The 10,712-nt window shown below is 35.8% G+C and overlaps 1 protein-coding gene across 5 annotated transcripts; it reads right to left on the minus strand.

The window, feature by feature from the left end:
• Window positions 1-894: 894 nt before the first annotated feature.
• Window positions 895-8,948, minus strand: LOC113280867 (ruvB-like helicase 1). 5 transcript variants are annotated; one of them, XM_026529446.1, is made up of 19 exons: window positions 8,797-8,948; window positions 8,389-8,457; window positions 8,181-8,268; window positions 7,371-7,509; window positions 7,060-7,205; window positions 6,549-6,878; window positions 6,230-6,361; window positions 5,934-6,116; window positions 5,743-5,850; window positions 3,948-4,013; window positions 3,486-3,851; window positions 3,225-3,353; window positions 2,971-3,120; window positions 2,676-2,827; window positions 2,487-2,600; window positions 2,333-2,398; window positions 2,151-2,253; window positions 1,970-2,054; window positions 895-1,785 (listed from the first exon to the last, which is right to left on the minus strand). In XM_026529446.1, exons 5-15 carry the CDS (start codon window positions 7,180-7,182, stop codon window positions 2,594-2,596), a joined length of 1,746 nt encoding a protein of 581 aa, XP_026385231.1. In that variant the 5' UTR covers window positions 7,183-7,205; window positions 7,371-7,509; window positions 8,181-8,268; window positions 8,389-8,457; window positions 8,797-8,948; the 3' UTR covers window positions 895-1,785; window positions 1,970-2,054; window positions 2,151-2,253; window positions 2,333-2,398; window positions 2,487-2,593. The 5 variants fall into 5 exon arrangements, with proteins under 5 accessions (XP_026385231.1, XP_026385230.1, XP_026385229.1 ...); XM_026529445.1 differs by having other exon boundaries at window positions 2,141-2,253; XM_026529444.1 differs by having other exon boundaries at window positions 1,970-2,253; window positions 8,389-8,445.
• Window positions 8,949-10,712: the final 1,764 nt, after the last annotated feature.

Consider the following 10,712-nt stretch of genomic DNA (forward strand, 5'->3'; position numbering starts at 1 on the left):
CTTGGGCCTTTCAGTCATGCCTATGAATCAACTTATGTAATGGGCAACACAGCAAGTGCTATACCCACCTAACCTAACCATTTAGCTGCTTCCTATAAAGCTTTTTCGCTCACGGTTTAAGCAAGAAGGAGGTCTGAGTGATCAGCATCATGGTCTAAAGCCCGCCGGTGCTGCCGAGTTTCCAGTATAGTTAACCTGAACTACGTTCTTTAATTCGAGCTAAACAGGCATTTCCATGTCTTCACGAGACCAGTTTGCCTCTTAATTTATGGAAAGCCTAAAGACGAAACAAAAAAAAGCTTGACGCCATATAGTCAGTGTCACACCGAAAATGCTATATGATCCAGGTGGGCATAACCAAAATCTTCAGTATTTAAGCTATCAAAACCTTCCATGGTTTCGTTTTCAGCTTCGCGTCTCCTGGATATCCATTGGTGTTTGGTTTCTTTGTCTAACTCATCAACAAGTTGAGTAAACACAGTTGGAGGGAGGCAAGAGCCTGTAATGAAAATGGAGGAGTGTGGAAGGGATTCCTGGTCGTTGTGAAGGTCGGAGCAGAAGCTGACAATATCAAGCAAAAAAATGATCATCATAGATTCATAATCCCCCTCTTTTAGTTTAAGCAGATGTAAGCTTAACAACCAAGAAAAACTTAAGAGCCGCGATCATAGTGCAATTTCCTTGAATTCGGAAATAAGTTTAATGCCTGTAGATCATACCCAAACAAAAATATTGATTCTGATTTTCCTATTTTTGTCAGAGCAAGTCCTTTGTGAAAAGTATCCTAAGATTCTGATAGGGTCACAGGCATCTCACAGCAGTAGTTGATACATCCTACAACTAATGTGTGGGTCTAAATGAAACTTTAACACTTGGTGGGAATTCACATCTTCATTCAGCCAAATTTTGTATACTGATTTCCAGAAGTGCACCCAACACAGATGAAGAGTTACAGTAACAAAATCAAATGACACAAACAAACAAACAAACAATATTTTTAATCAAAATACAGAAAGAGATTTTCAAAAGTAGCAGCACATAAAACATCTCCCTTGTGATCCCAATGAAGAGCACCAAAACCACCAGAGTCCAGACTTATTTAGCATCATTTCCTCCTTCAACAGGAACCAAACATGGTATACTCAATTCTCTGAAAAACAAAATTCACCTGCCATGTCCTCATAACTGCACCCTATCAGCCACCTTTATGTAACCGCTGGCATTATCTACTGCTGCTGGAAATATAGACTTCGCATTCAATTCTCAAAGTGTTCTTTGTTCCTCACAGCACCACATAGCTGTTAGTTGCTTCCAGATTTTTTTCACAAACCATACATAGCTACCACCAAGTACAACCAACAATGCAACAAACATCCAAGTCGGATTATTAAATTTTTTTAAAATATATGCTACCAGAGATGCTATGACCCATCCAACACCCGAAGTTCCAGCAAAAAAGCCAAAGAAGATCTGCCGTCTAAGCACCTTCACCTTTGATCTGTCTATCCAGATCTCCTTGGTAGACTTAGAGTCTTTGGGTTCTTTAATTGAACTTTGTAAGTCGAAAGCCACACATAGATAATGAAGCAAAGATGAATTGCAACATACAAACGCACCGATCAGAAAGCCAAATGTATGTGGTGGAGTGTCTGAGTTTGCAGCAGCAAGAACTATACTTGCTATTGCACCGGCACCGAAAGATGCGTTTACAAGTTGGAAGGCATCTATGAACTTAACCTCCTTTTCTAATGCAGGAACAGTACACAGAGTCCTTGGTTCTAATTCCTACAATCATAAGGAAAAAAAAATTACCACCATATATTCCTTATCTCAACCCTTAAAAGTAAGCAAAATAAAGACCCGTTAAGAAAGAGCAATAAATTAGACGGTAAAAGGTTTAGTGGGGTTACATGCACAATGCGGATAAAGATTCAACTATAACCATAAGGAACAAGAAAAGATCAAAAACCTTTATCGAATTTTCTGGCAGCCCACATGCTTGAGTATGTACAATAACCATATGTTCCAATATGTCCTTGGGCATGCCAGTTAAACTGCAAAAATATCAAATTTAACCATTCAAAATTAGTATCACAATTTTCACCTAGTTTTGGTAATAAATGCCAGTGACAAACAATACTTAAGTTCACTTATATCCTTCTCCGTGGAGAACATTAATACTGGAAAGACATTTTCTGATTCCTTCATGATCTTGCTAATGAAGGAAAGGATCTTTTCGTCCAAGCTGTCCACCTGCAAATAATAGCAATAATCAAGCTTGCAGGAAGAACAAATGGATAATGAACGTAAAATCAATAGGAATAAAATGTACCTGATCGATGAATAAAACCCCTCGTTGTGGTTGTACCACTTTTTGTTTTACTAAACTTTCAATAGCCTGCATATATCAGTTTAGACTAGTTAAAACCTTGAAACAAGGAAACAAGAATGAACTGGAAAATCCAAGAAAGTCATGGGAGGTACACCTTGTTTATAGCATCATCTCTTATGGATTCTTTTGGCTTCATTTCCTTTCTCACTCGCTTACATATACTATGTCCTCGTCTTTCAGTCTTATAGAGATCGTAAATAGTTATATCCTATAAATAACCATCACTATCAGTGATAATTTTGATGAAAAACATACTAGCGTTTAAAATATAACAAAAACCAACCTGGATGTTCCCTCCTTAAGAATCTCCCCTTTTGGAAGGGCCACGTATACATTTTTCCCATGATCTTTTTCTTCTGAAAAAGTGGGACTTCTACCAATCCTTGTCACCACTTTGTTATAGAAATCAATGCAAATAACATCTCCAATGGCTACCTAAAATGTTGAATTCATGAATTATGTCATGCCTAAGTAATCAACAATTGAATTTTACGAATTATCTCCAAAGCGGAAGCTTTGGTAAGTGGAAGTATCTATAACAGGTCCAGATGGGCAAGTGGAAGCTTTAGTAAACATACCTGTTCTTTTATAATAGCTTTTGAAAGTTGTTCACCGAGCTCGACATGCTGTTCCTTTGCATCTGTGTTTAAACCAATCGCAATGTCACAAGTAGTTTGCCAATTGATACCACTGCTACTCCCAGTTGCTTTTGATGAGATTTCAACGACCTAAATAAGAAATATATCAAAGTTATAATCTTTCCTATTCAAGGCCTCTATAACTATCTTCATAAATTAAAAAAAAATGCTATCTATAAACACAACTGCCTAACCTCTCCTTCGTACACCTTCTTGTTTTTTCTCATCTTTAGACTGACAGCTCGGCAAATAGTATCCTTCAAGATCTTTTTTAGCTCAGCCACTGGGTATTCATCTGATTCAATCATTGGGAAAAAGAGATCCTACAAAATAAAGATAAATTTCTCTTGAAATTATAATAAACAACTTCATACAAACGTTGACCAAGAGTTTCACATTGTCAAAACTACAAATTATAAGTTCTTTAGACACTATTAATGACGGTTCACACTTACCTCACTTCCAAGTTTCTTGGATATTTGATATGCCAACTCAGATTTTCCAGTTTGAAGAGGTCCAGCGAGTAGAACAACACAATTAATCATATCTTTCCGCTTTAACCTATCAACAACGGGAGTGACTAGTTTTTGTCTCTCATTGCTATACCAAAAAAGAGTTGCCATTCTGAAGGCATCCTCGTTATTTGGTGCTCGAATTATAATCATACGAGGAAAAATTACACCAGGTATTTTAGTAGGGATAAATATTTCTGATCCCCTAAATCCACACATTCCTCGAGCAGCACTTAAAAACACTGACAGAAACGAGGTCTCCAAAGCATTATTTATGAGGGAAAAACATTCAAAATCCAGCATTTGTGCCTGCAAGTTTTGATTGTTTTGATTGTTAAGAGGGATAAATACTAAAATATCATCAACTATGAGAGACAAAATGTGAAAGAAGAGAAAAGAACATACCTCGGAAATCTGTAATATTCCATACTTACGCTTTGCCAATCCTTCGTTAACAAGATTATTCACAACCTGTTATGAAGTAACTATCTATTTCAGAATGATTTCTAGAATAAACAGTAGTTACTCTTATTATTAAATCCACCCAAAGGTAATGGTTTTCACATTCAAAGGAGACAACGATCTGCCATGGATAGTAGTCGCTAGTAGTATTTCAGAAAATATTCCTACTATCGAAGTTGCATATGAAGAATTGATACGAACATACTAACTTGTCTGAGGATCGGGCGACCAACTTAGGCAAAAAAATTATTTTCTCGGTTCAATTTTTTCTTTGAATTCAAGATCTCAGCTTCATGCAAGATATTCAGATACCAAAACTACCTAATTTCTGCAGTCACTGTCATGTGATGGGACACATAGTAACTGAGTGTAGAACACAAAAGAAAAAAGCAGTTCAAGAGAATGAAACTAATAGTGCTACGCCAGTTCAACAGAAGAATGTTTGGAGAGTTAAAACATCAAAGAGGATTCCTATAGGTACTGACATATGTCAAACACCTGAAATATCTGACAAGAGGATAGAAACTGAAATCATTGATGATGAAATAGTTGATACTATTATTCCTACAGTGAGCAATACAGTTGAGCAATCTGCAAATTCACATCATAGTAATCAGGTAAATTCCATGCTCTGCAAGATTCAGATATTGATATATTTCCTCTAATAAGTGTTGATAAAATATTAGATATTGCTTCAAGTAGTTCTTCAGTGCTTCGAGTTGTGAATATTATTGGTGACAAGGAAGAAGGTGCAAAAGAAGTTATTAAGAAAGTAGATAAACCTAAGCCCATCAGTGTCTCATTACAACAAGAAGACAAGGCTCAAAATTTAGTTAAAGAGAAAAAAGAAATGAGAAGTCTTGTATCTTCTCAAACCTCTAAATCCAAATGAAAACAATATTCTGGAATGTCAGAGGTTTGAGAAGACCTCAAGCCAAAGACATACTCATAAGTTTAGTGAATCAGTTTAGTCCAACATTATGCTGGGTTGTGGAACCAAAAATTAGATGGAATTCTAAGGACAGCAAAAATTTGATCTTTTCTGGGTTCATTCTGGAAAAGGTGTGATCTTTATCCAGAATGGGGTTAGAGGAGTTTCTGATCATAGCCCTCTTCTGGGTTCTTGTGTTCATATTCAAAAGCCTAAGAACATACCTTTTAGAGTTCTTAAAATCTGGTTATCTCAAGAAGGTTTCAAAGAATTAATCAAAGAAGCATGGTCTGAGGAGGTGATTGGTAATCCAGCTTTTGTTTTCATGCAAAAAATGAAGATTCTGGAAATTAAAATTAGAGAATGGAACTGGAATTTATTTGGAGAAGTGAGACTACAACTGCAACAAGCTGAAGAAGAGGTAAAACAAGCTTCTTTACTATCTTAAAAAAACACAGCAGACATTACTCTCCTAAATAATCTTATTACAGCAAGAGGAAAGCAAGAGTTAGTGACTCAGCATCATAAATCTATTCCACAACAAAAATCAAGAAAAATGGCTGAAAGAAGGAGCTGCTAACACTAGATTTTTTCATACTTCTGTTCAAATAAGAAGGTGGTTTAGGTCTTAAAAGATTGATGGAAATAAAACAAAGCTTTTTTGATGAAGTTATTATGGAATATATTTTGGCTCTTTGGCTGCTTTTGTGACTCTTTGGGTGTTCTTTTAGTAATAAAATCTTATTCATCTGAGCAAAAAAAAAAAAGTTGCATATGAAAATTCGCCTAAGAAGTAATAAGGTCTACCTCGTCGATATTGGCTGCTGATACTTTCTGACTGATCAGAAAAGAATAGATACCTTCATCTTTCCTCTGTGTAGTAATTGCTTCATCAAGATCATGAAGTGAAACATTCTGTTACAAAAGTAACTGTCATCACTTAATATAAACCAGTTTTAAACAGCAAATACACAGGTGAGTTGCAAATTAAAACAAACCTGGGCTGCCTTTATCACTTTAAGAACCTTTCCTCCAGGTTGTGGATTATTGCCTCGTGCGATGGGTGCCTCAAGGTCTGGTTCGTCCGGTGAGTTGGTTCTTGAAGAAGTATTAGTGACGGGGCCTTTATTTTTAACTGCTCCGCTCTGAATATCAATGACTATGGAGTCTTCAACTTCAACCTACAATAATTGTTAGGTTTAATAAAATTTGTCATGTCAAAAATATTTTCCTGGAACCTAAAATAAGATTAAGTAAAATATACGGTTTCTATGTCAATAATTGATAATCTTACCTTTTCCAGAGCATCGAAATAAAGTTCGCCCAAAAGTAACTCCCTTGTTTCTTGGGTAGTTGCCAGATCAATGCTGATACTCCTAATAGTGTTGTTGCTATCATCGATATAATTTCGCTGGAGCTTAGTGACCTGTGATGAGAGTGCATAGATTTTGCATTAAATATTCAATGTATATTAATTTAACCTGCTAAGAAGCATTGAGTTAACTTCATGATTTATAAATTCATTATAACGACGTTCGACGCTACTGGTCAGATTTTAACCAAACAAAACATTCAAAGATTAGAAACACTAACTTAAGAGAGTAACATCCAACCTCTCCTTCATAGACCTTTCTGCTCAGCTCTACATGGAGACCTGTAGCCCTCCTTAAACCCTCCTTGATTTTATCCCGCAGCCGCTCTTCCAATCCAGATATTGAGCAGAAATAAGACACCTTGTCTGTACCATCACTAGAGGGCACTCCGCTTACTCTGCAAGTTGACCCAAGTTTTAGAGTTGCGTCATGCAACAGCGAATTTCCACCATCAAGCAAAACCATGTTGCCAGCCATCTTTTGTTCTTTCATTTTGTTGACAAAAATCAAGATTTCTTCTAAATCTGTAGATAAGCGTGCTGCCATTCGAGGAACACACTTCCCATACTGCTGCAGAAGAAAAGAAAAAAACAACTCAAAAACAGATATAAGACCATCCGGTTTTTCCTATATTTTGGCCCTCATGAAGTGTAAGTGTTTTTGTTAATAACTAGTTTGGCTTTAAGAGAAAATCCAACAATTTTGAACTAAGGAGGACGACGTGAAAGTATAATGTACTACTTCGCATTACCTCTTCATCTGCCGCAGCCACTGTCTCCGCCACCAAGAATTTCTTTAAACTTACACTATTGTAGAGAGAAGAACTTGTTGAAACCAAGAATTTTAGAAAATCGTCTACAGCACGACATTGCATCTCAATGGACTTAGCACTAAATCCTACAGATGAACAAAGAAATAAATCACACAATTAGCCAATGCCACCAAAGATTGCTTCACAGCCTAGGAACATAATACTGCTTACTTCACATATTGGTTTAAATTCAACAACGTCGGAAAACATGAGTATTAGAGCAATTAAGAAGGTGACTTTTAAGTATTTACCTACTACATTGCGGGCCTGAGGAATAGTAATTTGCGGGAATTCTTCACTAAGCTAATCCCGCAACCTCACAAAGTCACTATAACGCTTGGTAACGACATTCACATGCCTTTTATACTTATCGACATCGGTCATATTGGTCTGCAACAAAAAAATTGTATTTCCATTAATGCCTTTGATAATCTTATATTCCATAAAAACAAACGGGAGAAGGAAAAAGAAAACGGACGATAATGTATTTATAGTCACCGATACTACTGTCAAACATTAAAAATTAAACCATATCTTTTGAAGATTCATAAACTATTCAACTTTATTTTATCAGAATTTCAATTTTGAATAAACAAGTAGACAGTCGATGTGAAACAGAATCAAACATTAAAAGTTTTCAACCAAGATCAGACTTACCCCTCATGACTATAATTATCTACAAGCTACACCCCAAGCTATTAGGTATCGAGTTGCTAATCACTTGTCTGAGATGTTCACTCGGTACACTAAGACATAATATTTTGTATTACTAAGTTTTGGACATCCCTTTACCCGAGTTGCAAGGTTTGAAATCTCTAAAGGTTGTATTCTGTCATGCAACAAAAAACGATAAGGTGACTTCCAAAACAAAGTACAGTCAGTGACGTGATTACTTATCAGAAGACGAAGGTTGATCTGTCTCGTTCTATATTAGTGTGTTTCCATGGACCTATACCCCCAAGCCTTGAGGTTAAAACATTCAGCATTGAATAGACAGTGATTTAAAATGATAACTCTGATTCAACATTAAATTACAATCCTATTCTGATAGTAATAATTACCTGGGTGATTACCCTATAACCTTGAATTCCATTGGGTAATTCGGCAGGTTCAGTAACAAAGACAGATAAAAAAATCGTCAGGAGTTCCCTGTCAATTCAATAAAAAAAGCTCCCAAATCACAAAATGTGGCAATTGATTGTACACAATAAAGTAACTAATGCATATAATTGGAAATGGAATAAATGTGAGAGCAGGGATGAACCTTACCATTAGAGTTTTCTGGAAAACAACTTAGTGGTGAAGAATCAAAGCGAGCAGAGTTCACTGAGATACATCCTGAAAATTCACTGTTAGTAATTTATTTTTCTTTCATTTCCTAAGCCATTCTCCAAATCAAAATCAACTCCATCTGAAACTAAAATCGTTAAAATGCACTAATTTAGATACTACATAAACATACGAAACTCAGTAGATCGGCCAAAAAAACACCTCAAAACCCTAACAGTCTCTCCGATTAAGCTAAGAGGAAAACCCCCAAAAATTTAAAAAAAAATAAATATATAAATTGATACTATAGCTTAAACAAACACTTGAAACATACTTGAGATAGGAATTAATCTCTCTGATGAAGATTATTAAGAAAACAAAAGAAAGAAAATGAGAATCACAACTTACTTAAAATAAGCCCTGTAAACAGATATGAGAAGGAGAATTTCAGCTGAAACGACCTATTACAAAAGCTGATTCAGGATTTCGGCTTCTTAATTCCAAAACTCTCGTCAATTCTCGCTGGTTTCTCTTCACCTCCAAGCTTTCTCTGAATCTCTCTCACACTGAAAGTGAAAATGAAAATGGTGGAGGGAATCGCTAGAGGCAATTTTTTAACAGGGATTAAGCACGTTGCGTTGCAAGGGTTTAACTCTTGTACACACTCTCATTCCCAACCGTTCGATTACAAGATTTGATACGTGCGGTTATGTGTCCTATAGAGCAAACAGGACCTAAGAAATTTAAAATGCTACCATATACATGGTAGTATAGTCTTGTTGGAAGTGGTGAGACGGAGAATTAGGCACGATGATGCCACAGGAAGGTGGACTGGAGCGACCACCGGCGATTGGTCGGGCTCGGTCGGAGAACCATGTCATCAGCCTTTGGGTTTAAAATAGTAGTGTATAGTATAGTCATTTTCCATGACAAGGCTTGACTCTCTTTGACTGACTACTCTCTAGAAAGGGTTGCTTATTTCCCGGTTAAATGTCCGGCTTTGCATCCGATTGCAGGTTCGGTTTTGGGGGACCAAAAGAAGCATATCTAGCATTTCAGTCTACCAGTAGTAAAAGATATTCTTCCCTGAAGGACACGGACCTATTGACCACACCAAAGACGATTTCACCCATCATCTTCATTGTCTTCTCAGATTTCGTTTGGCATGTAAATTGTGGTTCAATTGTCACTCGGTTAAGAAATGGAAGTGTTTCTCTTAATTAGGTTTGAGCGTCAATTTAGAGACTAAACTCGAATAATATTGATTGATGCTCGTGGTTATTTCTTTTAACGTGTTCAAAGAATACTATATATATATCCTAAGAGGTGATGTGAAATGACGAAAGAATACTTCAATGTCAAGAGTGACTATTATCTATCTCATGACGTTTTAAACATTAGCCGACAAAGACAAAGTTATTAACGTCAGATGAAGAAAAAATATTTATTGCTAATAAGAAAAATAAATACAAAGTTGCCTTATTACAACCTCAAAGTTATAAAGCACACACAATTAAAGTCGAGTTAGTTAACCCTAATTTCCAAAAAAATAAAATAAAACTGAAACTGATAGAATTTGTTGAGAATGGAAAACCAGTAGATCACGCAAATGATCCAATAATAAAAATCAATCTCAATTCCACATAATTTTAGACGAAAAATCAAACTTTACACCTGCATAAAGCATACCCAAAAATAAATACCTATTATCAAGAACTATAATTTTGGGCATACCAAAATCTTCCAAGGCATACTGAATGAAGACAAAAAAGGTTGTGAAATAGCAAAATCAGATAACCCCTTAACCCAAATTTTTTTAATGGCAAATCTACCCTTTACGTATTAGTGTTAATAATCTTGATTAGTGATTAAATATTTTGTTTAGTGATTAAAATAATTTTCAGAATTATAAGAGTTGTTTAGATGAAAAATTTGAGGAAAAAAATATCAAAGTTTTGGTTTGGTTAAGAAGGAGAGAAAGAGAAGGAGAAAGTGAGAAAATTCTAATTCTTGATTCAATGGAGGATGAGGAGGGTCATCATTCATCTAAAAAACCTAGGAAAATACATATCAACTACAACAATGATCCAGAAATGGCTGATTTCTTAGATTATGAGAATGATTTTACACCCACTCAAACTCAAGCTCAAACTCAAACACAAACTCAAGATGATGATTTTTATGAGCCAAATCCTGATGATGAAGACATTGATGAGGGACCCAATGCTTCTAATACACAGGTACTCTTATATCCTATACTTAATCTCACTTCTATAGCTCTCAATTATCAAAAGTTAGGTTTTTTGAATCATGGTTCGGCGAAA

Source organism: Papaver somniferum, chromosome 5 (assembly GCF_003573695.1).
Source record: "Papaver somniferum cultivar HN1 chromosome 5, ASM357369v1, whole genome shotgun sequence".
In the NCBI taxonomy this organism is placed as follows: domain Eukaryota; kingdom Viridiplantae; phylum Streptophyta; class Magnoliopsida; order Ranunculales; family Papaveraceae; genus Papaver; species Papaver somniferum.